Here is a 26,710-nt window from a genome sequence, read left to right as displayed (position 1 = left end):
TTAATTGTAGATCTAGAGGAAACTAAATATTTAGCTAAGAAGTCCCCACAGACAGCACCAAATTATTTGACCAAAAAATATAAATCTTGGTTCAACTAATTAAATTTGTGTAAATGAGGGTTAATATTAGTTAACAATAATATTCCAACGATCAAGTTCTCAGAAGTACAATAAATATTACGTAGATATATTTTAATAGCAATGGCAACATACAACCAATACTTAAGAAGTCAAAGGAAATAACCTAGCAGTAAATATTGATGAATAGCAATAAATAACATTTAATTAAATAGAATGAATGAGCCATCTAAGAAAGGATATAATCAGTGAATGTTCTTTCTGACAATGATGAGTGATGGATAATCCTTTGAATATGTGAGTTATTCTCGAATCTGATGAAAAAGTGTAGACAAGAATCTTAGCGAAAATGTTGTGTTTATGTCCTTACAATAAGATCTGATTCTCTCCTTTAAAGTCAAAGTGTATTTCACAAATGAATATCACATGTCCCCTATCATCATGTCTCTATTTATAGGGAGCATGTTCCTTAAAACCCTAACAATACAAGTACAGAGAATATCAACTAGAATATTCTCTTTTGTGTCCTATCTTGAAACTAGTCGTTATAACTCTGTCAAGGGTGCTCGACCTCGGTCGTGATCCCTTGATGACTCTTCAACCACGACCTTCATTGTTGATTAGATCACTTCTACACATGGCGACCCGGAGATGCTTTACCGATGTCATTTTGACTTATATTCTAGAAGTATATTTTGACCCATATAGTCTCGAGTTCAAGTCTCACATACAAAAAAAATCGGGAGAAGTACTTTTCAATTTAATGGGCACATGTACTTCAAAAAATTAGATTTTCATATTATGCTATTTTTGGTCTATTTGTGGTTTTTGATTTTGCTTTTGATATTACAGTTTCTTGAATTTGATAAGAATGTTTCTGTTTTTCCTAATAAGAATTTTTATTCCCACAATCGTCGTAATAGTTAAAGTTTGTTAAATATGTGACTAGGGACCAACAATACTTTTTAAAAATTTAAAGGATCTAATGTGCTCAAGAATATATTTAAGGAACTAATTTTAACCTACTCTCAAACATAGGTGGGTATTTTTGTCATTTTATCGGGAAGAATAAGACGAACCCAAACAGCGCCTTGTCATCTAAAACCCTGTAAACCCTTTTTGCGTTGTCCACAGAGCTTCCCCTCAAACAAACTCAGCAGAAATGAGCAGAATTCAATCCTACCACGACTTCGTTAAAGTCCACGGCGTACTCTTAGCGGCCGCCGGAATCCCGCAGTCACTTCACAAGCTTCTCTTTCAGAAGCTCTCCTCTGATACTTTCGACGGCGGCCACTTTTTTCAGATTGAGCCGTTCGAAGATGGCCGCCAAAGAAGGCTGCTTTTCACTTCTAATTTCATGCCAAAGCACTCAAATCTCTTTCTTGTTGATCACGCTTGGACTTTTCGCCTCCCCGATGCTTATAAGCAGGTTTTAAAACTGTTTTCTCTCTCAAATAGGAGTAATTTACGCACATATATACATTGCATAAGTCAAATACATGAAAATGAAGTGATAAACATACGTAAACACTATATACATTACATAACAGGTAAAGTTCAGTGACTTTAATGTAACAAAAAATAGTTTGTAATATAACTGTTACAAGTAAAGTTCAGTGACTGTAATGTGACAGAAAATAATTTTGTGATATACAAAAAATAGTTTTTGACTTTACTGTTACAACATGAAGTTTTTTTTTTTTTTTTTTGATTTTACTGAGACAACAAATACTTTTATGACTACTGATACAACAAGTAAAGTTTAGTGAGCATGTGTCAAGTTAACCCTGGAAAATTGGTGATGAAGTAGATGTTATTTCATTGGCGATGCTTTCAGTTATTTGCGATTAATTTTTGTATTTTTCCTTAAATTTCATAATGCAGTTGTGTGAAGTTCCAGGTTTAGCAGAAAGAATGGCTGCATTAATGTGTGTAGATAGTGCAGCTGAGGAAGCAGGTGATGTAGAGGGCGATGCAGGCGAAGAGGATAGTATTAAACCGAGTGCCGTGGAAATAGTGCAGAGAGAAATAAAAGAAGGCGGGGATGATACTATGAGGTGGTTGGAGCTTGAGGAACTTGACATTGATGATGACATGCTTCTATCTCTTGATTTGCCTAATAAATTTCCTGTACGTTTCCCTTATAGCTCTAAATTGTGATATCAACCTGATCAATTAGAAACTAAAAAGAAATAGGAACAAAGTAGATCCTCGGGACTCGGAATTGCACACCCTGTTCTTGTGCAAGCTTGCTTAAATGTGCCTGTGATAGCATGAGTTTTATCCGTGGAGAAGTAGTTCCCTTTAATGGCCTTACTTTGCGTTAGGATTCTTCCCACCTTCCCTATGCATGAGAGATGCAAGCTGCGGTTTCTTGTACATAATAGCTAGCCTAGATTTCTTTATGAAATTTTTATTATGCATATAATGGAAGATCTTTTAAATTAGTGTGTTAGAAGCTTCAACTTCTAGCTATCTTATAGGGGCAAAAAATGTATGCAATGAGTCACCTCTAGTGCATTGGTGCTTTTCACTATGTTTGTTACAACAACAACAAACCAAGTGAGTTTCCACAAGTGGGGTTTGGGCTTTTCACTATGTTTCTTGTCACACTTTTTAATAATGTTGACTAGCTGCTTTATTTTACTTATATTTGTTAATTTTCAATTTTCTTGCATCAGAATTTACTGGCACTGAGCCTGTGCAGCAACAATCTGAAGGATGTTGAGATTGTTGCCAAGGAAGTTACCCGACTCAAAAATCTTAAAGCTCTCTGGCTGAACAATAATCCAATTTTGGAGCGTAGGTAGGTTGCCAAGAGCTCTGTAACTAGGTCTAATGAAGCAGTGAGTTTTTTTTGGAATAGTAATTGATGCTCGGATAGCAATTTCCTTATTGGCAAGCTTGAGCAGTATTTGATGCTTCTTCCTTTTCTTCTTTGGATAGTAATTCAGAAACTGCAATCATTCAGGGTTGCCCTGGTTTGGAAATTTGCAACTCAAAGTTCACATCTAACTATGGAGAGTGGGCATTAGGATTTTGTGGTGGAATCTATGACAAAGAAAATGCAGGCTTTGCCCATCAAAGAGATCATCCTTTGGAGAGTGTGACATCTCTAGACCTTAGTAACAGGTCTATTCACAATCTGATAAACAAGGTGAGGCCTATTCCTACGTTTACCTTTCCAAATAAAGGTGCTTTGAATTTATCATGAAATTCTCTCTCCTCCCCCCCAAAGAATATTAAGATTCTTTGAGATAATGTGAAACTATGGCTGTCTTTTATGGATGTAGTGGTTGCTCCTCATCCTTCTAATCTTTTCCTGTTTATGCTGCTTGGTTTTCTCAGGCATTTAATCCTGATGATATCCCATCTCTTTCTTACTTAAATCTACGTGGAAATCCATTGGACCAGAATTCTCTTAGTGATTTATTGCAGCTTCTTAAAGGATTCAGTTGCGTGGATTCTCTGGAGGTACCTCTTTTAACTACTTCCGCTTTAGTGTGAGCACATAATGATTTTATATAAACTATGGAACAGGTTGATATTCCTGGGCCTTTAGGAGAAAGCGCTGCTGAAATTGTTGAAGCCCTACCTAATCTTTCTCTCCTAAATGGAGTAAACACATCCAAAATATTGGAGTCTGGGAAGTCTGTGGTCGATTCAATGTTGCAACCACGCCTTCCTGAATGGGCTGCCGGAGACCCTCTAGAAGATCGTGTGATAAATGCTATGTGGTTGTACTTAATGACATATAGACTTGCAGATGAAGAAAAGATTGATGAAACCTCTGTATGGTATGCAAGCTAGAAATTTACCATTTCATTTGATTATCCTCAAAGTTGATATCTCCATGTGATGTCCTTCTTCCCTTACACATCCGTCTAAGCAACATGAATAGTTCGGTTTAATAGGCATTCTCAGCATCTTGAAGCTTTGGGCTTCTTGTTTTCTCTAGCTTGGTTCTGAAGATTGCATCTGTAGACTCTACAGGATCTAAAAAAAATAGCACATTTTTCTGTGAGCTGAAGTTGGAGGAATTCTAGGAGTGTAAAATTAGACTATTGGACTTTTAGCAATTGGAATTTAAAAAATGTGATCAGAATCCCTCTGTCTATTTTGTAAAATGTTTAACTTGACTCTTTGACTAAATTGGTGAGAGTTGCTATTGCAACTAAGAAGTTTTTCAACTTGATTGTGCCAAAGTTGCTGGACTATAATGATATGATACAATGCTTTTGTGATTCTGAACAATGTTTTCTGAACTCAAGCTTATATGCGTATTATCCTTTTATCAACATGTTTGTTTGTGCTCATAGGTATGTAATGGATGAATTTGGTTCTGCTTTGCGCCACAGCGACAAGCCAAACTTTAGAGTATCTCCTTTTCTCTACATGCCGGAGGGTAATTTGGCATCAGCTGTGAGGTTCTCTTCTTAAACTACGTTTACCTGCTTTCTTGCTTACATATTCGGATGTTCTTTTTTAAACGACTTTTTGTATATCCATTACAGAAAAGACACTTTTTGTATATATTGGAGTACACAAGAAATCTTGTTTAGATGACTACTTGGGATTTGTAGCTGCATATACCTCTTGTACCCAGGCTTCAGGCTTTACCCTTTTTGTGAATAAATCTCTAAAGTGCTCAGATTGTATATCCCTTTTTATTATACTTTTCTGAATAGATACATATCCAAAATGTTGGCTTTACTTTTTTGTTTAAACAGCAAATAACGTGTCACTTATTTTTCCTTTGTTCCAATTAAAGTAGGTGGATTTGAGGAAAAAGTTTGTTGCTAAGTAACTCTCCTTGGGAAAACCTTAGCGCATTGTTAAAAATAGCGTGAAGCGAGGAAAAACGACAACCCCCATTTCGCGAGAAGCGAGAAACGAAGCGCCCGCTTTTTTGAAGTGAAGCGGAATTTAAAAAAAAAATTAAAATAAATACGGCATAGACAACACATGTAATTGTAAGCAAATGTTCAATACTTGAATTAAAAAACTAAAGAGTAGCATCAATTAACGCACAAAATGAGCATCCCATTCTTCTACAAGATTGTCAAAAGTAGCATCAATTAAAGCACAAAATGAGCATCCTATTCTTCTACAAGATTGTCAAATTCTTGTATTCCACTATCATTATTATATTGCTTGTCATCTTCTTTAACTTCATCTTCTTCATCAACTAGGGACAAAGTAGCTGCCTGTTTTCCCTTCCTCTGTGAACTTGAAGTTGAGGTACTCCCCCTCAAACCATAAATCCTCTCCCCAATTCCACGCGCCTCCGCAACATCACCCCAAGTGATATCAGAAGTATCCTCAAATACTTCTTCATCTGCATGATCTTCCGGGACTCCAAGCCATTCATTAGCATCATCGATGTTGTCCAAACTAATTGGATCAATTACATTGCGAGCGTTGTAACGACGCCTCAATGTTCGATTGTACTTAATGAAGACTAGATCATTGAGACGCTTCAAGGTTAGTTTGTTCCTCTTTTTGGTATGAATCAGCAAATAATAAGTAATTTGTAAGATTAGGACAATTGAGATATAATTTAATTATCTCAATATACTAAATCTTTCTTATTAGTTCTTGCATGCTCAAACACGCTTCAATTCCTTTCACACCCGGATAAGCTACATGTTAGACTTAGAACCTTGATGGCAAACTTTTGTAAATCTGGAGTGGAATGACCATATTGCTTCCACCATTCAACTGTAGAAGTAGAACAAATTTTCAAAACATAATATTAATAAAGAAATAACTTGTTAACTATAAAACAACATATAAGCACTCGCTCACCTGGTGACTTCGTCTTTCTTTGTCTAATGGCCATGTTTTTTTCAAAAAATTGTTCAGCATTCCTATAAATACTAAATTGCTCTGTGATTTTATCTTGCACGGATTCTGCAGGTATCAACTTGTCAATGCATTCATAGTATCCATTCCACAAGGGTTCATCTCCTAGAATCCTCTCTTCATTGTCATAAAACAGTTCCGGGTTCAAAACAAGTCCGGCTGCATGCAAAGGGCTATGAAGCTTACTATCCCACCTTTTATCTATGATCTCAAAGACTCTTTTGTATTTTCTTTGATCACTAAAAGAGGCTTGAATAGCCTCTTTTGCCCTATCAATTGCTTCGTACAAGTAGCCCATTGGTGGTCTTTTCTCCTCATCCACCAAACGAAGCACTTTAACTAAAGGACCACCAATCTTCAATGCATGAACCACATTGTTCCAGAATGAAGGAGAGTATAATATCTGCAGATTCTCTCCCTCGAGCTTCCCTTCCGTAGGCACTGCTAGTGTACTCATCTGAAACAAACAACTTCTTCAAATTACTTTTTGCTCATACATCCTAGCCAAAGTCAAGAAAGCAGTAGCAAATCTTGTCTTTGCAGGTTTCACCAAGCTTCTTTGTTTAGTGAATCTCTTCATCATGTTCAATAACAAAGGCCTTTGAACAATATAGGAATGCACTGTAATTGCCTGATTAAAGACAGTACTGAAGGGTCTTTCCTTGAAAATATCACCGAAGATCAAATTAACAGAATGTGCTGTACATGGAGTCCAATAGATATGCCGATAGCAAGCAGACATCATCTCACCAGCTTTAACATTTTCACTGGCGTTGTCCGTGACAACTTGAACAACATTTTCTGCTCCAATAGAGTCTATTGTACTCTTGAACAAGGAGTACATTTTGGTTGAATCAGTCGAAGAGTCGCTTGCATCAACGGACTCAAGAAACAGGCTTCCCTTAGGAGAATTCACCAAGATATTGATGATCATTTTTCCATTTCTCGCTGTCCACTTATCCATCATAATGGAACAACCAAACTTGTTCCATTCTACTTTGTGCTCCTCCACGATTTTGTTCACTTCTGCCACCTCTTTTTTTAGATATGGCCCACTAACTTCATAACAAGGTGGAGGCTTCATTCCTGGGCCATATTGGTCTACGGCCTCAATAAAAGCAGCAAAAGTGTCGGTATAATTAACACAATTAAAAGGAAGACTTGCATCATACATTCACCGGGCAAAAATGGTAACTGCACGGTCCCTCAAAATCGCTTTTGCATCAACTTGAGGATTACCACTTTTTCCTCCCTTATCTCCAGATTTTTGCTGGAAGTAACAATCCATAGGACCTTTGGTCTTGCCAGTAGATCCACAACTAGAAGACATTGGTGGAAGCATCCTTTCCCGCTTTTGTGATTTTGATGGAAGCGACGAAGCATTGTCACCTTCTTCTGTTTCATCATCATCATCATCAAGATTATAAAGTTCTTGTTCATGAATCATTTGAGTCTTTAACTCTTTCTTTTTTTGAAGATATGCTTTCAATTTTTCCTTCACATGCCCCGGAACTTTAGGACAAGATGCGACATTTGGATCACCACCGATTAGATGCGCTTTTTCACGATAGATTCCTCCATTTGTAATCTTATCACAAAAAAGACATCTAATGGCCATCTTGTTGGTCTCGCTAACTCTTGCAAAGTAAACCCAAGTCGGGTCTTTCCCATCTTCTTTTGGCGCCATTAAAATATCAACTACATAACACATAAGAAAGGCAATAAGAACTAAGAATAAAAAATATATAATTGGGCAGAATCTGGGCTGAATTTGGGCAGAAACGGGGCAGAATTTTTCTGAAAAAAATTCGCCAGCATTTCGACGCTTTTTGGACGTTTAGAAAGAAAAAGAAGAAGAAGAAGAAGAGTGAAAATAAAAACATACCTGTTGAAACTTGAAAGCTGTTGTTGTAATGTTGAAGAAGAAGAAGAAGAACCCTAGTTTGCTTGAACAGATCGTTGCTTCATGTGAGGAAGAAATCGCTAGTTTTTTGAGGAAGAAAAGGCTGGTTTAGAACCCTAGTTTGCTGCTGAAGAAGTGTCTAAAACAGAAGACTCAACGATTTGGGTCTTTTAATTGAAAAAGACTTGTTCGGGCCTTTTAATTCAAGAAGCGATCGCTTCTTCCGCTCCCGACAGCTTCACCACTTCCCGCTTTTTAGAGAGAAGCGGTTGCTTTTCTGTACCTGAGCCGCTTTTAGTTGGGGTAGCGACCAACCCATCGCTCCGCTTCGCTTCTCGCTTAAAGCGAGGAAGCGGTTGCTTTTTTAACACTGCCTTAGCGTGTAAATAAGATCCATTGTGGAAAAACAACATATGCTACTCAAGGGATATTGGAATATTATCCTTCTCATAGTCTCCTCTATGGCTGAAGGCTGAAGGGCCTTTTCCAATGTAAAGCCTGATAAGGGAATTAAAACATAGTTGGCATATGCCCTTCTTCTGCTTCTCTGATGAAGTTATTATGCATTTAAACTTTAACTTTGCAAACTTCCATATATTTATGAAACTTCACTAATTTTTAAATGATTTTAGTTACTCAATTATTTGGCCAATTGACGATGTTCGAGAAGGTGATGAGTGCACTCGTGATTATCTATTTGGTATTGGGGAAGAGAAGCAGCGATCTGCTCGCCTAACTGCTTGGTTCCATACACCAAGAAACTATTTTATCAAAGTATGTATTTACTTATTCAGATTTGATTGTTCATCTTGTCAACTGAATATAGATGTTCAACATGAAATTTGGTTTCCATTATTCTTCAGGAATATGAAAAATACAAGAATAAGTTGCAATCAAACAAATTTGTCAGCCCAGTACAGGGGTCATCAGTTACAAATAGCCTGTGTCATGGTGATGGAAGTGCTTTACGCGTGTACACTGACATACCTCCAGTGGAAGAATATCTGACTCGTCCTGAGTTTGTTATCAGTATGTCTTTTTTCTGATGCCACTGTAATTTCCTTTTTATTAGATTGTTGACTGTTTCTGTTTCGCTTTCACTGTCTGGACTTGGTCGTTAATGTTCATGCACTGTCATTTTGCTTACAGTCAAGAAAGTGTGTACTGGTTGTTTGAGTTCAATTTTATGAACATTTTATTTGCTCAAGACTCTACATATATTAACTTCACATTACTGGTGGGTTTTATAGCAACTGAGCCCAAAGATGCAGACATTATATGGACAAGCATGCAGATAGATGAGGAGACAAAGAAGGCAGCAGGACTAAATGATGAACAGTATATAAATCAATTTCCATTTGAGGCTTGCCTTGTTATGAAACATCATTTAGCGGAAACTATTCAGAAGGTCATCATAGATTTCATGTGTTTATATTCAGTGGTTGAGCACTTGTTCTTTATGCAGAATGCTGATGCTAAATTTAGTCCACTTTCTTAACAGGCTCATGGATTGGTCGAATGGCTTCAGCCAACTTATAATCTTGAGACACAGCTAACTCAACTTATTGGAGATTTTCACCAACGTGAAAGAGAAAAACTAGACAATTTGTGGATCTTGAAGCCATGGAACATGGCAAGAACTATTGATACGACAATAACTAGCAATTTATCTGCTATTATCCGTCTCATGGAAACTGGCCCAAAAATCTGTCAGAAGTACATTGAGCATCCTGCTCTATTTAAAGGGAGAAAATTTGATCTCCGCTATATTGTTTTGGTTCGCAGTATGAATCCCCTGGAGATCTTCCTTGCAGAAGTTTTCTGGGTATGTGCATATTTCATTGGTGTAGGTGTTCTCTTAGTGGTCGAGAAGTTGGAAAGAGAACTGTTTCACTATGATACTTTATGTTATACATATAAAATGCCTTTCTAGAAATTGTTTTCTCGTCTCTGGCTAATTGAGTTTCTATTTTCCGTTCAGGTAAGATTGGCAAACAACACATACACTTTGGAGAAACATAGCTTTGATGAATACGAGACTCATTTCACTGTTATGGTAAGTACTGATTACTTGTCTCCACTATTTGTTGATTTTGCTGCTTCATAATTAATTTGAGTATTTTATTTGATGTAATTGCATGATTTCATTCCTTGACTCAGTTTCTTGACATTTAACGTAATATTCTCCTGTAGAACTACAGAGGCAGGTTAAACCATATGAATACACCAGATTTTGTGAAAGAATTTGAGAAGGAACATAAGGGTGAGGGTATTTTTCAATACGTCGATTTCCTCCTGTCAGTTTATTGTGGATTTAGGAGGACATAGTGATTTAAGTACTAGTCTCACTCTCTTGACTTTGTTGCAGTTAACTGGTTGGATATCCATTCAAGGATTAGAAGGATGATTACATCGGCTTTTGAAGCAGCTGCTGTTGTGCATCCAGAAATGCATCATAGCAAATCTAGGGCAATGTATGGGGTTGATGTCATGCTTGATTGCCATTTTCAGCCTAAATTATTGGAGGTATGACTGCAAATTACCTCTATTATAGCATTTTCCGATTTTGGTAGTTTCTGAAATGTAACTGCTCAAAGCATGACTTTGTCACTGACCATCTTTGCTTATCTTTGCTTCTGTAAATATGGTTATGGATTTAATTGCTTGCTATTTTTCGGTGTCATTGTCATCTTAGTGAGACGGGAAATGACCCTCTCGTTAGGCTCAATCTGCAATGAACTCTAAAGCCAGATGCATATCTTTTGGATGCAGATTACCTACTGCCCTGACTGTGGGAGGGCAGTCAAATACGATACTGAAGCTGTTGTTGGTGGAGGAGAAACTGTTAAAGGAAAAGATTTCTACAACTATATCTTCGGCTGTCTCTTCCTAAATGAAACTAATCATGTTTCCCAGTTGTGAGTGAAACCAGTACATGCAGAGCTCTTTGAAGTAGACTTTCGTGTCGAAGTCTAACTCTGGATGATTTATGCAAGTGTGTATCAAGAGAAGAACAATACAAGCAAAGCCATTTGTACCATGTAATCTATGCAAAAGTATGTCTGAGCCGGTTTGGACTTCGGAGCTCTTTTACTTTTATCATCCCACCAAAGAGCTACACCTAGAATATCTCACCAAAGCCTACTCCTTTCCCAACTCTCCCCCAGTCTATTAATTTTACACCTTTTGACATGTATCATATTTTCATGGTCTATTAAGGTTCTTGCTGTATTTTAGGGTCTTGAAACTTTCCAGCATCATCTCCATATTGATGTGTATTTTTCCTTTTAAAGTTTTTTCTGAGGTTGAGAGGATTGGACATATAAACTACAGTGTTTTCCGTGGGTGAGATAGAACTTCAAGATGCACAATCCCAGTTGCCAGTATGGTTTTACATGTCTGGACTATGGCCGTCCAACGGGACGGGACGACATTTAAGCGGGACGGTGGCGGGACGGGACGAAACGGGACGGGTTCGTGGGCCTTAAGTGTATTTTTTTTTTTTTAGAAAAAAAACGTCTAGTTTTTTGAAGATTACTATGTTTTTAAAGTTTGCAACGGCTATATTTTGACTTATTTAATAAACTTAAATGTTACTATGTTAAAATGAAAATTAGAAAACTAAGTAAAGAATTATAAAATATTAAAGCAAAAGACTTGTAATGAAAATTATAAATTTATAATAGGGTTATAATTTATTTAATATAATTTCAAAGCATAAACTATTAAGTAACTAAGACAATTCATAAATAAAATTCAAACGCTTAGAGCCTTTTATTTTATTAATAGAACTTTCAAATCTCAAATACAAATATAATTCTTTTGAAGAGCACTTAATCTATGCAGTCACCTTCTAGGAAGGGTTCTGTTTGAACTAGGCCTCTTAGTAGCCAATTACAAATTATTATGCTAATATTTGTAAGCTCCTATCATGTTTAAAAAATTTCCATACAAGTGATGTTTTGGGACGTTCAGCCTTAGGCTTACCCCTTACCGGGGGTACAAGGGGTAAAGCTCCAGACTGAGATTGACTCTGAGTTGGAGCTTGTGTTGCGGGACTAGTGGGTGTTTCATCTAATTCTTCTTCCTCATTTTCTTCATCCTTATTTTCTTCATCCTCAACAAAAATCTTTGTAAAGTTTCATGATCTAATTGTTCTCCGACATGAACATCATAAAATGTGGGGGGTTGGGAAAATGAAGTTTCATCAACATGAGTCATTTCATCAATATGCTTTCTAATTCTAGGTCTAGGAGAAAGGTTAGGATTAGGATTACTACTACTTTCACCTTTACTATTTTTTTACTACTTTTTAAAAAAAATACCATATACATTTTTAGGTGCCATAATTTAAATAAGAAATTAAATTAAAAAGCTAACACAAATATTAAATACACAAATGAAATAAGAAAATATAACACGTAAAGTAAACACAAAAATTAAGCACTAAACTGATACGCAAAAATTATATATTAAAATTAGGAGATGGAACGGGTGCACCGTGATTAAATAGTGAAACTTGAAGAAATTGCCCAAAATATTGCTCCAAATACTTGACAAATTAATTTGAAGCTTGAAAGTTGCTCCAAAAAATTTGCCCAAATACTTGAAACTTGAAAGTTATTACTTGATACTTGATAGTAACAAAATTGAGAGAATAATATAGAATATAGATAGAATATTAGAATGTAAGAGATTTGAGCGAGAAGATTGATTTTTTGTGGGAAAAAATAAAGAAAAATGGAGGATATTTATAGTAGAAAATAGGGCAAAAGTGTAATTTAATAAACTTAGGGGTTATATTAAAAGTTTGGGGGGGGGGGGGTGTTGGACCGTTGGCAACGGCTATTTTTGCAATTTAAGCCGTTGCCCAACGACTAGTTTTTTTTAAAAAAAAATCTAGCGGGACGCGGGACGGGACGAAATGGCCGTCCCGTCCCATCCCGTGTCCCATTTAACATTGGCCCATCCCATTTAACTTGAAGCGGGACGACGGGACGGCCCGTCCCGTTGGACAGCCATAGTCTGGACTCTGGAGCCTGTAACAACAACAACAACCCAGTATGATTGAAAACCTTAGTTTATTTTTTACTGTTCCCCAAGTGTGTTTCTTCCTCAGTTGCCAAAGTGACTCTTGCTTTTTCAGTTGTGGTTGGTAACAATTCTGCTTGGAAGTGATTATTTCCGCTGAAGTATGCTGCTGATTTTATGCATATTTCCAAGAGAAGAGGGAAAACGTCCAGTTGAGTGCTTCACATTCTCAAGATCCCGAGTTCTTTATGTTTTCATATTGTAAATAGTCTTCATACATTGGAAGACCACAATATCAATATCTAGCATCATTAGGGGTGACAAACGGTCGGGTCGGATATGAGCGGATCAAAACGAGTAATTTAAAAACGGATAAATTGTCTAACCCGACACATATTTGATATGGATAAAAATGGGTTTATCCGGCAAATAATATGGATATCCACATTATCCATGGCTTCTTAAATATGATCGCTTATGAGAGAATTCCTCGTCTTCCAAACTTGAGGAATTTCAATTTGAGGCTTTACAAATGTAAAAGTTAAATACATTAGTTATCCATTGGTTAGACATTTTCTAAGTGGATAATATGGTTCTTTATCCATATTCGACCCGTTTTTAAATGGTTCATTATCCAACCCATTTTTTGATGGATAATATGGGTGAATAACTGTTTTCTTTTAACCATTTTGCCACCTCTAAACACCATCATGAGAACTGGTAAAAGAAACAAAGGGTGTAGTCCTAGAATTGGTAGTAAACAAATGGTATTAGTCCTAGAGTTAATGGCAAACACAATTGTCAAGAAATAGACTTCCAAAAAATCATTGTAGCAGGAAACCAAGAAATAAAATGTGCACAAACCCACATATGGCAGTGAAGGCTGAAAACGTTGTGTCAACCCAGAATCGTCTGTATATATGCAGATAGGACCGCGGCATCCTCCTATGTAACAGACTAACAGGTAATCATCTTTGTTGACACTACCCTCCTTCCTACTAACCAAAAAACAAAGAATTGGCTGGTGTGTTGAGAAGTGACAAGTTGCTAACCAAGTAGCTATCTTGATTGAACTTAGTCATGCCTTTGGCTTTTCAGTGAGTTTACTTTTTTCTGCAATTCCAAGTTTGACATCCTTTCAAGCTCCAAAGCACGTTCAAGCTTTCATCCAGCAGACAACAATAGTATATGTATTAGTTTTAATCCAAGGAAAGATAATAACGAGTACTAAGCAACATGGATGCAACGATCAAGGATTACCTTAGCCGCTCGGCTGCTCCATTCCCCTAGAATAGCTCTAAGCCTCTCATTTTCCTCTACATACTGTTGCAAACACCAAATCGAATTAAGAAAAGGAAGCGGAAAAAGAAGCAAAAGGATAAAAAAAAGAAATATCATGCTAACCTTTTGGTGTAAAAGAAACTAGCATGATTATGGAAATCCAAATACTAAAGATGGATGATGGAGTTAGAATAACAGTATTTAGTATTTAGCTATAACCACTACTTTAGTGCATGAAAAAATAACAAAGTCAATTTGCTTAATATTATTACATGAAATTAATTGCAGATCTAGAATAATAATCTCAAGTTAGACAAGAACCTTGAAATGTTTCTCTGATGAAAGCAGAAAGGTTTGATCATATTCATAATAAATGAGCGATACTATAAATGAACATAGATGTGGAATAAATGTCAACGTTTAACTTGAATCTTACTCGGCCTAGAAATTGTAGGACTCACGAGCACCTAGGCAAAGAGACAAACCCACAGACAAGATTCTAAGTAACCAGTGGAAGCAAGGACTGTCCCAAGGTCAGGAAAAATACAAAAAGGTATCACCCATTGGTGGTAAATGATGTCTTCCAAATCTGAATTGTCCTTTTCGGCTGTTAATGCCTACATCTTAGCCAAATACTCTTGACTTTTCTTTTGGTACATCATATTCATTTTTAATGGCAAAGAAGCAACAGTTGCAGCAAAAGAAGACAAACGAGCAGCACGAAGTTGCAACTTATGTTTAAAATGACACTTCTCCATAAAGAAAAACAACTCCATTTCTGATTACACCAAACATTTTGCATTTACACTACAACAAAAGTTTATTTTCCAAAATAGTTTCAAACACACCTGATTGTTTGTACTGCGGATGCGCTGCATCTCAGCATCCTTCTCTTCTATTAGAGATCGAGCAAGTCTAAGCTCAGATTGCAATTGATTCATCTGAAACACAAATCTTTCAGCAGATAATTTCAAAAAAGTAAAAGGATAACAATTGCTGAGGTAAAACTTCTACTTGGAAAGAAAGAAATATCAAATATCTGAGACAAGTAAATTCTATTCGTCCTCAAAAACAATTCCCTCCACAGACACCAAACAGAATCAGGGAAATCAACAGAAGGAACATATGGACTCAAAAGCAATGGTCACACCTCATGTAAAGAAATCAGCGAGAGTTTTCATCAGTGTGAGATTATAATTCCACAAAGGCATGAGTCATATGAAATGGACTGCCACTTAGAACTGATCCAAATTTACTTTACTCTCAAGAGTTTGAAATAAGATGCCACAATGTAGAGCACCCGGATGCCACATGGATCCGCCCTTGAGCAACTAAGTCTGTTTCTTAGAACTACTGCTTTACATGTTAGCTCTGCACATGATAAAAGTACTTCCATCTCTGTGTATTTCGTAAGAAATAAGATAGGTCCAAAAGACCACAAGCCCCAATAATACCTCAGCTGAAAGTGTGCGCAATTCTTGGTCTCGAGCTGCCAGTAAGTGGGCAAGATCAACCTGCAATACCAAGCGACTGATTATTTTCACCATATTCATAGCCCAAATTCTAATAACAATTGAGTATTACCACACAAAGATGGTTGATTTCATTACTGAATAATTCCACAGTAAATGAACTAAAATGACATAGCTTCCACATTATCATCTTACAGAATATAAAACATGCAACAGCTGGTGTATATTATGTCATGCTCAGCATCTATGACTTTTTTTCTTTCCTGGTTTTGTCATTAGGAAACTTGTTCAGACTGGTGTTACCAGCTAACTTGGGCAACAACAATAACAGAAGTGAAGCCCTTTTTCATAATCTTAAACAGAAAATACCTTCACCGAGATCTTATAAAATGGGAAGTGCGGAAGAATGTTTACCACTTTCAGATTTATGATAGTTGATACAGGTTTCTTTCTCCTCTTCAAATTCTTTGTTTTCCTTTCTGACTTATAGCTTAATTATGACTCGCTATGCAGTCAAAAAGTTACATTCTTCTTTCTATTGTAGAGAATACAGGAAGGAGATTCTTATAGCAAAACAACTTCGATAAGGAGAAGCTTACCTGAGGTGCACTCCCATCATTAGACCTTTCATATTTGCTCAAGGATTCTTGTAATCCTAGAATCTAAAGGAGAAAAAACATCAAAATTCAGAGAAATAAAGGAAATAATTCCACAAGAAACAAGGACTAATTTCCAATCAAAATGCTATTCATTTTCCTATTTTGGCCACAAGAGATAGACACATCCTGCAGCAACCAAGACCTAGAAATGTGTAGAACTCCACCTTCCTTTCCAAACATGACTTGTATGCGCTGTTAACTACTTGATGCACCAACTAGTAAGACTAAAGCTGCTCATACCAGTTCTTTCTTTACTCTCTTCTTGCAATGAAACATGCCTGGAACCTTATTTCTAAAGAAAGAGTATCAGAGTTTTCTTTATCAACACATACCTCCTCATTCAGAAAGTGTATATTTTCTTGCTGATATTGCAATAAGGTCATGAGCTGATCAGATAGTCGACCACCATCTTGATACCTATACAACAAAAGGCTCCCGGGTAAACATCATTATTATTTGCTTCCACACTTAATAGACTCAGAAAGAGTAATGTGCTTTGACAATAAAAAGATGGGGCTAAAAAGTGCAATAAGAAACTGCGGCCGCAAAGCTCCTTATTTTACAGGGGACTCATGGCAAATCCATCCACTATGGCGTATAAGATTTTTCTTGAAACTCAAATGCGTAAATCTAATGAGAAAACCTCAGTCCTTCCAAAGAACTTGATGGTTGAAGTGGAGAATAAAGTGACTTCAAAACATCAGGCTGGGAATGAAATGAATTGTATTGATGAACATAACCTGTGACAATTGAAAGTGTAGCCTGACAAATGTCAATTTTTAAATATGTTTCCTAATAACATACAAAATTTTGGAACTTACTATAGGCAATTTCTTTGTAGGGAGACATGGGTGGGCTTTACTATAAAAATATAGGTGGAGAAATGACTCTTGTTAAGGAAAACCACAAAGGAGGTCTCTCACCAATATAGAGAGTCATGAAAGAAGCAGCACAGACTACTTCAGCCAGCATGATTATCCTGCAAAAGTGGTGGAAAATGCATCAGACCTCTAAATTAGAAACACAAGGCTACAATGAAGCAATCAAGTTATAGGAAGCTACTCCAGTACCACCACAATGGATAATGCAACCTTCAATAGCAGCATTCACTATATAATAGAAGCGTAAATGGCTACACCTAACATCTGGCTGAGGCCTTGAACATTTTAAAGACTGGCCTCGAAACTGCATTTAGATCAAGACCCATTTAAATGACATTTAACTAATTAAGACCCATTTGGATTGTTATGAGTCAGTAGTGCTGTATATTAGAAGATCTATCATATTTGTCCATTTTTAAGAATTCATATGCGGAAAAGGCGACCCATGTAAATATATCGGTTTCTTACTCGTGAAAAGGAACTATTCTTGGCAACTTGGACAACTTATAACGATATTTGTCCTGCATATCACCAGGAAGATTGCCACCGACTATGCTTATACCCTGACTCATTATTGGAAAATGTAACCCCAATGATTTGGGACCCAATTGACAGATTTGGCCTATTCGTTTGCCTGGATCAATAGAACCTTTTGATATTTCATATCCAGTTTGATTTGATTTCAGTCCTTGAACTGGATCTCCTAAGCTGAAACAACAAAGGTAGAAGTAGCGATCCCATCTGTCGTATTTTAATCTTTGTCATGTGTCAGTTGTCTGGGGTAGTTTGAATTAAAAGTGGCTCTCTCTCACAAAATTCTGCAGGATGATTCAATGTCTAAATTCTTCAGGCTTGGAGTACAAGATGTTATTTTGTGCATTCTTCCAGTTCCAAATAAAGAAAAACAAAAATATAATGAAAATCATTCCTTCATCCTTTTTTTTCTCCTTTGTTTAGCCCATGAAATATACACCAAGCTCCAAGAAAATCCATTTAAGAGTCTCAATCTCTCTGTACTTTCTCAAAAAACGAGGCTTCATCTCTCTGTCAACTCTTCCATGGTATGTTTGGTATTATTTATCCATCGAGTGTAAACGAAATTACTGGTTGTAATCATTATTCTGGTTGCTTTAACTGTCCAAAAATTTAATTTAAAATTCGATGATAAGAATTCTATTCTTAAATCCGAATCCACAGATTGTAATGCACCAAGGACAAAAGTGTCCGGTATGCAACTGATAAAGATATGGACATTGGGCCTAACTCAACCCCAAAAGCTAGCTCATGAAGTGAGGATTGCCCAAGCCATATAAGGAGACCAAGTGCTCCATCCCTTAGCCGATGTGGGAGACTCACTCCATCCCTTGGCTATACAACATCTCAATATGCAGGAAGCTGCAAAAAAAAAAAAAAAATGGAGGATTAAAAGGCACAAGTGTTCTTAGCAGGTGAACCTGAGTAGTGTGGATATGGAGAGGATGCTAATATCTGGATCCCAGACCATGACCAGCAGCATTGCAGCAGTTCCTGCAATTGTTTGAAGTGTTTTAAGTATCGGAAGTACAGATTGAAAAATATAAAAAATTGTAGAAGAAATGTAATCTTCAAGGAAGTTGGAGATTCAAACTTAGTGCTTCCCCAAAGTATTCTTCAAATAACACAAGGCTATGGATATTATCTTTAGGGAGTGTGAGAATGCACGGGAGAAAAATCTATTATTAACAATGATACAATGAGCTCTATATATAATACATATTCTATTCTACTCCAACTACATATGGGACTAGGACATATTCTACTCCTACTACATATAGGACTAGGACTAATTACATATAACTATCTAATACTCCCCCTCAAGCCGGTGCATACAAATCATATGTACCGAGCTTGTTACACATGTAACTAATACGAGGACCAGTGAGGGACTTGGTGAAAATATCTGCAAGCTGATCATTCGACATGCAAGGCCATTAGACTCCCCCTGAGCAACAAAACCAAGTGGTTGCTGATAAACAGAAATTGGCCGAAAGGTCGCAGGAAAAATTTGAAAATAGTGAGACTAAGCCGAATTCTACACTACAAAATAGGTTCTAAACCACCACCAGAAAACAGAAACTTTCACGCCCCAATTACTATTCACGCCGGGAAATCAATGTTATCTAACAGGGATCACAGTGTGCAAATTAGCAAGCTTCTCAGAAGACTAGAATAATATTCAGGTTAACCAAGATTTACTTGATTGTACTTTCCCTTCTTACCAGGAAGTAAGGGATGGGGCATTGAGAAGGTAGAAGTTTTGAATGATTTAATGCATCATGAATATTCACAAACGCAAATTAATAAATGTAAAAAGGGAATGATTGTATTGCTTTGCTAAAACACACAATTCAACTGTAACAAACCAGTCCTGCATTTAAATAATAAATATATTTTAGCACTACAGCAAGATTTGTTTTGACCTTAAATTTAGAGATTAAAACAAAGTAAAAAATGGCCGGTACACAAAAAAAAAGGCTGAACACAACCAAAGAACCAAGTAGAGATATACCATATGCAATTGTCGCAAACGGTAGGCGAATAATGTGCTTCAGCTTCTGGCTGAAAACACAGTAACCCTACAAGATTAAACCATTGTGCACTTCAAAAGTTTGACACTTCACAACAGATGATTGGATTATGGCAAAATAAGAAGGAAACAAGGAAACAAGCAATTGTCAATCTTAATAAGAAAAATATTTAATTGTCATCCAAGTAGTGCATACAAGTCCTCCATTCTCGACAAGAAAGATACCCAGAATCCCAAAAAGTTTTATGCGAAAATGGCACAGAGAAGTTGTCACCTTGGTCAACCGACTTGTACTCCTTTATAACCTCAAGATAGCTAGTGGACACGCCAACATTTAGTCTCATGTAGATTGGGTACCAGGTTTTCTTCCTACGTCTGTCAGGTTCTTTAACTATCTGGTAGCACCATATCAAGAACATCCAAAGAATGCACAGTGGCTTACACCAGAAAGTGGAGCAACTTTAATGCTATGCATGTTTTGGCGCCATACCGGACTTTAATATATGCACAAAGCCTCACAGAAATATGATATGATATTAACCAAAATGATTTAGGGAGAGATTGTTTTTAATATTCTGTTTTCTTTTGTGTACATGTCGATTGGGGGGAATGGGGCAGCGGACGGACATGAGGGAGAGAAAAGAAAGTTATATCCAATGAGGTAGCGCTGACATTAATCATTGACTCCCTGTGTTATTTTCCTCCCCTTGCACAACCTCTAAGTCAAGATTTATAGTGGCAAAATGCCATTCATGACATCAAAACTACAAAAATATATAGTAATGCATAACGGAAAACTCACCTGCAACCGTATTTTCTGGACTTGGTATACCAGATATTGCTGAAAAATGCCTGCAGATATTGAATATTAGTGTTTAACAATTAGAAAAAAGTCAACAACAGGAAAAATACAAATGATGAAAAGATATTTTAAACTTATAACTTGGCCAAGATGAAACAGTATAACCGGAGAGTATATTTCATAGGAGCAGACCCGTGATAACTAAGAGGGCAACATTACAACTGCAAAGAAGTTGGAAAACTAATCCCCGGATCGGGAGAAATATGCATGTAGCTCCCACAGCCAAAACAGCAAAACCTGCCTAGAATTTGTTATTAATCAGCTCCCATATAAGTGATGCACGCAGAATTGAAGTAGTATTACTTGCCAATAAGATACAGTAGAAAACACTCCCAATCAGGCTTGCAGGCTTCCTATTACCAAAAAGTGGCGCCTCATCCAGTATGTCCAGGAACCTACAGTTAAAAAGCAGCAGGGACATTTATCAGCAAGAAAGCTCCAATATTAAGTAAAAAAATGGGATAACTTCAATATTTTTTTTTATTTTTTTTTTGAGAAGGGATAACTTTAATTTGGACAGTATATTTCACTTGGCAAGTCATATAACTGACCATAAATTATTGCAGTGAAATGGGGTGATTTCGGGCCAACTTCACTGGATTTTGGCAACGGCAAAGTTGAGTGTGAAGGGGAGCCTTGGAGCAATGGTAAAGTTATTTTCGTGTGAACTATAGGTCACAGGTTCGTGCAGTGAAATCAGCCACGGCTGCCTACATCACAACCACTTGGAGTGCGGCCGTTTCTCGGACCATGCGTGAGCACGAGATGCTTATTGCACTGAGCTGCCCTTTTTTAAAGTGAAAGTTGAGGGATTTTATGGTTAGAAAAATAAGTTTGATGATTTTACTGCAATATAATTTAAGTTGAGTGATATTTTGTGTAATTAACGCCCATTTTGCTTAATACATCATCATTCTATCATCCTAAGTTTCCCCTTCTCCTCCTTATGCACATACATACATCATAATTTACAGTCTAGAGGCTGATTTTGAAGATCATAACACCCCAGATATATATGTTTAGTTGATTATATGAAAGAAACATAATAAACAGTGATACAAAGTTAACAGAAAAAGAGGAAAACATAATTAAAATTTCTTGAAAAATTTGCTAGAATTTTAAATAATTATCCTAATAAGTCACTTGTCAAACAACACTTTGTTCTAATAAAATACAGTTCACTATAACGCTAGCCACATTTATGAGTTCGAATTCACAATTAGGTATTTTCAGAAATTGCCATAGCATGTATTTACTAAATTTTCAGCCAGCATAAAGAGACAAAATTAACTGAATTACAAGTAATAAACAAACATTGCGATATTTCAACTTTAAAGTACGGCAACAAAAATGAGCAATTGAAAACTGAAAGACTGACGATGACTGAATTGCTGGAAATTGAACGTCGCAAAATCAAAATGTTGCGTGTGTAGAGGAATCAATGTGATTATCGACGGAATAGATTGGAGGACTAGCGCTTACAAATTGTTTTCGTTTTCGTAGAGAGAAGAAGAGCGTCTTTCTCCTGACATTTTCTTCTTCGCCTTCTAGTTCAAAACATAACCACTGTGCTTCCTTCTGTATTTAATTTGGAGGTTTCTCTTCGTTATTTTAGTTTCAAATTTTCCTTTTTATTCCCCATGCTTGCCACCAAATTATAAATAGATAACATGTGTTTGCAATAATTTTTATTACTTATCAATATTATTTGGATTTAATATTTTACATATTTTATAATCTTAATGCAATATTTATTTTGATTGTTATTTAAAATTTTTTGTATCATATTATTAAATGAACCAATAAAAAGTATCACTTTTTGTAAGGTCTTATTTGATGGGTTGCGTCTTTACCTTATTTTTTACACTCACCTTGCCCTTTTTTTTATTATTAAATATTTTTTTATCTTTTACTCTACATTTTTATAATAACTCTACTCATATCCTACTTTTTCTTTATAATTTGTAAGTTATATTATTCATATTATTGGTGTATGACACCATGAAATGGCGACAAGTGATACAATCTATTCAAATATTGTATTCATCAAAACAATGAATATAGCACAACGCGATATTCATTACGAAATAATATTTAACAAACATCCAAACAAGTTGTTAACTATAATAAAGAAATAGTATTATTGATGCAAACATCAAGCCTGAGGAAGAGTTTTTCGCTTATAGTAGTCAAAATCATTTATTATTCAAATATATGTTCTTCCTTCGGTAATAGTTTCAGATTGTGCCATGTAGCCCATTTATTTAGTGAGTTAAATTCAATTGAAGTGAACCGTCGTCCTCGCTAATTCTGACATTTGAATGGTTTTGTTAAATGTCTCAATCGTAACTCGTAAGCAATTATATTTAGGACAACAGCAACTATAATGTCTAAAATCAAACAAATTGAAGTAGGCTATATGCAGAAGCGGAGCCAACATAAATTAAGAAGAAAAACATTTAAATGGTTGTGTATAAATAACTTGCTTTAGGAATGTTGTAAATTCAGTATCTCTGTTCTTATTCGTTTACTACACAAATCATCTTTGTATGTACTATACGTGTTTTGAACATAAAACTGAGAACGGAGCCCGAATGCTGTTGTATCATCAACTGGGACAATGTGGGATTTTGGCCTACTTCCCTTTGGGAAAACCAATTTCCAAACTTCAAAACTCAGGCAACGACAGGGTAGGATGCGCAAGTGGCAATACCACACATGTTCTTTCCCATCTCCATCTTGAAGTATCCATCGTCACCCCAATCTGCTCCCCATGAGTTCTTGATGAGCCAATAAGGAACACCATTTTCAACACCGTAACCCACAGCAAGAACAGCATGGTTTACATCCTGCCAATGCAACACACAATGTTTGTAATATTGTGTATATGCCTATTTAGCGAAGTTATAAATTTCACTTAGGGTGTTCAAGATTTAATATATGCACGACAGTGAAGTGAAGGGTGTTCAACTGACGACCCTTGGTCGGCTGTAGCTTTCCCCTGTATTTAGGTAACTATGTCAATATATTTGCATATCACGTTCCTAGGGACAGATGACTTACCATGGGAGTGTTGCCGCATTCGGTGCTGGTGTAAACACCACTCTTGTATTGTTTGAAACCTTTTATCACCTCAAAAGCTATACTAACGGGCCTAACCAATGCAACCGCGTATTTTAGTTCATCTTCAGCACCCTGTAATGACACGTATGTAAGGAACTTAACCAATCCTTATTGACCATTAAGGTTGGATATTAACACTGGCAAAGATTGGTTGCATACTGGAGGAAAGAGATATCATACCAGGGTAATATTGACGGAATCGATGACTTTGACACCAACATTTTCTGATGAGAATTTACATAAGCCATTCTTGCCAGTGTATGGATATGCTTCTTCAGTGTCAAGACCACCATTGGATTTAATATACTCAAAGGCTTGTGATGGGAGCCCACCATTGCAGCCAAAGTTATTAAAAGCTCCAGCACAGTCCACAAGCTGCTGCTCAGATAGAGAGATTCCCTTCCCAAATGCTTGGCTATATGCTGCTTCTAGTGCACCAGTAGTGCTGCCAAGTGCCTTCTCCGTTATATTTCAGCTTAAGAGTGCAATTTCAAGACTTACAATTTAAGAGTCCAATGATGTGAGATTCTAACTAATTCTTACCTGAATGTCCAGCAAGATCCGCACTTGCCCTGGTTCTTGACTGGGCTGACAATCCCAGCTTCCCGCCAGTCTTTCTATAATTACGAAATTGGAAATTTCGGTTAGGAAAGAAAAAACTTCTTTTTGCAACCAATTGTGCATTAGCTCAGTACATGCTCGCTAGTCTACTCCACTTCGATCAATTAGCCAAGATTTTTACCAGATATGAAATCATGACTGGTGCTCGATCTAGTGGTATTTCTTATGAGGATTCTATTTATTGTTGTAGGATACCTATTCAAGATCTTTTTAGTTAGTGTTTCTATAGTTACAGCATAATTAAACTCAGAGCACTCCACAATTCTGGAAATAATAAATCATCAGAAAGTAGTTTAACTCTAATGATCACTAACTCCAGAAATAGATACAGAGGAGTTCTGAGTGCATATACCGTCTCCGGCAGAACAACGTTAGTGACTTTGAGATTGCCCTTTGTGGTGGCTGAACAGTTTTGAGCTGCCCCCAACCTGTCTCTCCGGAACTCGTCCCATGTTAGGTCGGTAAACTCTGTCATGAAACATAATAATCGATAAACAATAAGGGCCATATATACTAGAACTTAGAAGCATAAAATGCATACTTATTTCTTTACTTTTTGTTGTTGAATCTATGCACAACTAGATTAAGTTGCAAAAACTTTTCATTTGGGCAGTCCAATGCTTAGGTGCTTATATTCTTTCCATGTACTGTGATTTTGTTTTTATGTCCATATATGAATGAATAGAGAAGAATTAAGAATTCAATTTAGATTGTTTTTAGTCTTTAAGCAGGATCAGTTGTAATGAAGAAAAGCTTTTGAATTGAGCTTTTAAAAAAAGTTTTTTGATTGGAGAGAGAAAGGGTACCCACTAGCCACACAATATGAATGAAATATCTACACATGATAAGGCACTAGACCAATTAATTACTAATAAAATATGCAAACTATAAATACCATACTGATACTGTAGTGGAACATATGTTTTATCGCATTATATTATAATTTTAATTTGTCCACATCTCTCCAAATGAAAAAAGAGAATGAAATAAAAACATATATACAAAGTCTACTTACAAAGAGTAGTATTCAATTGCTTGTACTTAATTTTGAAGCTTCTAAATAAAAATTACCTTATTTTACAATAATAACTATAATTACGCCTTAATCTGTTACCTTAGCTGAAGATAAAAACAAAGAGTATTCCGGTAAAGGAACCACAAAACTATAACTTGTTACCTCCAAATCAACAAATTAAGACTCCACTTAAGCAAAAGAGAAAAAAGGAAAAGAGCAGGGCCTTAGCGTTATGCCATAATATTAATTATACCATTGACACCGAGTTTGTATGATAGTCCTTTCTTGTTGTGCGATCGAATCATCTTCAAATTGTCCAAAAATACCTCGAACCTTTGCTTTATCTCCTCAACTGACTCGTACCTCTTCCCATACCTTAAATATCGTCCCAAAAATAAAAAGATTTAAGTTATATACACATTACAGTATAATATTTTTTTACACTATCATTACCAACTAATACATATTAAGTGATTTATTTGTTATTATCTTATTTATGTAAAAAAAAAAATATGCTCACTGCATATATAGAACTTAAACTCAAAATAAAACAATTACTATTAATAAGCAAATAACAAAAAAAAATCTCATTTCCATGTAGAGATCATCGTACCTGTGAGCAAAGCGAGCGAAGGAGAGAGCATGGCGGGTCTTGCCGACGACTTGGAGAATTGCGTTCTCCAGCTCATGTAAACCGTCAGAAACGACTTGTCTGATCGGATTCTCATCGGCAAAGGTCGCCGGTCCGGCGAGTGCGGAGGCGAAAAGGCCACCGGCGACGACGAGAGCCAATAGGAGTGAGAAACGAGACATTATAATCTCCTCTCAGAGAATGTGGGGAAGGGAATTATACGGATTGGATGATTGTTTATGGTAAGGCTTTGGTAGAATAGTGGAGAATTTATTCAGGTGGGTTTTGTCCGCTATTTAAGTGGGGTCCATTTTCAGGGGAGAAATTAAAAAATATTAAGATTTACAAGTGGACATTTAAAAATAGTCACAGTTTCAAAAGTTATTGAAATTTAATTACTTTTTATGTAAAAATAAATATGAACAAAAACACAATTCAAAATTCGAAAAATACTCCAGCATAATATTCTGGAATTTAAGTATAATATTCTGAAATTTCAGTATAATATACTGGAGTTCCAATATACTTTGCTGGAACTCCAGTATATTATAGTGGAGTTCTAGCAAAATATAATCGAACTCCAATATATTATACTGGAGTTTGGAGTTCTAGTATACTTTGCTGGAACTCTAGTATATTATATTGGAGCCAGCAAAGTATACCGGTCAAGCATAATATGCTGGAAGTTCATACACAGGTACACCGAACTCCAATATATTATG

At 36.3% G+C, this 26,710-nt stretch overlaps 4 protein-coding genes across 5 annotated transcripts; 1 reads left to right on the top strand and 3 right to left on the bottom strand.

Annotated features, from left to right (window-relative positions):
• Positions 1 to 1,173: 1,173 nt before the first annotated feature.
• On the top strand, positions 1,174 to 11,103 carry LOC107784770 (uncharacterized). Its single transcript, XM_016605949.2, has 15 exons — positions 1,174 to 1,507; positions 1,963 to 2,208; positions 2,760 to 2,884; positions 3,025 to 3,235; positions 3,427 to 3,552; positions 3,619 to 3,875; positions 4,398 to 4,505; positions 8,479 to 8,620; positions 8,710 to 8,875; positions 9,097 to 9,254; positions 9,348 to 9,671; positions 9,828 to 9,902; positions 10,040 to 10,109; positions 10,215 to 10,372; positions 10,619 to 11,103. The coding sequence occupies exons 1-15, from the start codon at positions 1,241 to 1,243 to the stop codon at positions 10,766 to 10,768; spliced, it is 2,583 nt and encodes an 860-aa protein (XP_016461435.2). The 5' UTR covers positions 1,174 to 1,240; the 3' UTR covers positions 10,769 to 11,103.
• On the bottom strand, positions 5,563 to 6,534 carry LOC107784771 (uncharacterized). Its single transcript, XM_016605950.2, has 2 exons — positions 5,887 to 6,534; positions 5,563 to 5,799 (listed from the first exon to the last, which is right to left on the bottom strand). Exons 1-2 carry the CDS (start codon positions 6,398 to 6,400, stop codon positions 5,696 to 5,698), a joined length of 618 nt encoding a protein of 205 aa, XP_016461436.2. The 5' UTR covers positions 6,401 to 6,534; the 3' UTR covers positions 5,563 to 5,695.
• Positions 11,104 to 13,627: 2,524 nt separating the features above from the next.
• On the bottom strand, positions 13,628 to 22,233 carry LOC107784769 (protein FIP1-like). 2 transcript variants are annotated; one of them, XM_016605948.2, is made up of 14 exons: positions 22,081 to 22,233; positions 20,902 to 20,993; positions 20,731 to 20,835; positions 20,539 to 20,588; positions 19,719 to 19,785; positions 18,625 to 18,697; positions 17,213 to 17,268; positions 16,933 to 17,029; positions 16,622 to 16,706; positions 16,230 to 16,292; positions 15,613 to 15,672; positions 15,007 to 15,099; positions 14,138 to 14,200; positions 13,628 to 14,038 (listed from the first exon to the last, which is right to left on the bottom strand). In XM_016605948.2, the coding sequence occupies exons 1-14, from the start codon at positions 22,128 to 22,130 to the stop codon at positions 13,952 to 13,954; spliced, it is 1,041 nt and encodes a 346-aa protein (XP_016461434.1). In that variant the 5' UTR covers positions 22,131 to 22,233; the 3' UTR covers positions 13,628 to 13,951. The 2 variants fall into 2 exon arrangements, 1 of the variants encoding a protein (XP_016461434.1); XR_012695877.1 differs by lacking the exon at positions 13,628 to 14,038 and having other exon boundaries at positions 14,160 to 14,200; positions 15,309 to 15,672.
• Positions 22,234 to 23,065: 832 nt separating this feature from the next.
• LOC107784768 (cysteine proteinase 3) lies at positions 23,066 to 26,204 on the bottom strand. Its single transcript, NM_001325387.1, is given in 7 exon segments — positions 23,066 to 23,447; positions 23,662 to 23,793; positions 23,902 to 24,166; positions 24,265 to 24,338; positions 24,695 to 24,810; positions 25,611 to 25,732; positions 25,971 to 26,204. Coding segments are annotated over 7 exon segments (1,083 nt in total). The 5' UTR covers positions 26,171 to 26,204; the 3' UTR covers positions 23,066 to 23,273.
• Between the last annotated feature and the right edge of the window lie 506 nt (positions 26,205 to 26,710).

Source organism: Nicotiana tabacum, chromosome 10 (genome assembly GCF_000715075.1).
Source record: "Nicotiana tabacum cultivar K326 chromosome 10, ASM71507v2, whole genome shotgun sequence".
Taxonomy (NCBI): Eukaryota; Viridiplantae; Streptophyta; class Magnoliopsida; order Solanales; family Solanaceae; genus Nicotiana; species Nicotiana tabacum.
Note: the sequence above shows the minus strand (reverse complement) of the source record. Positions and strands in the feature narration are given on the sequence as shown.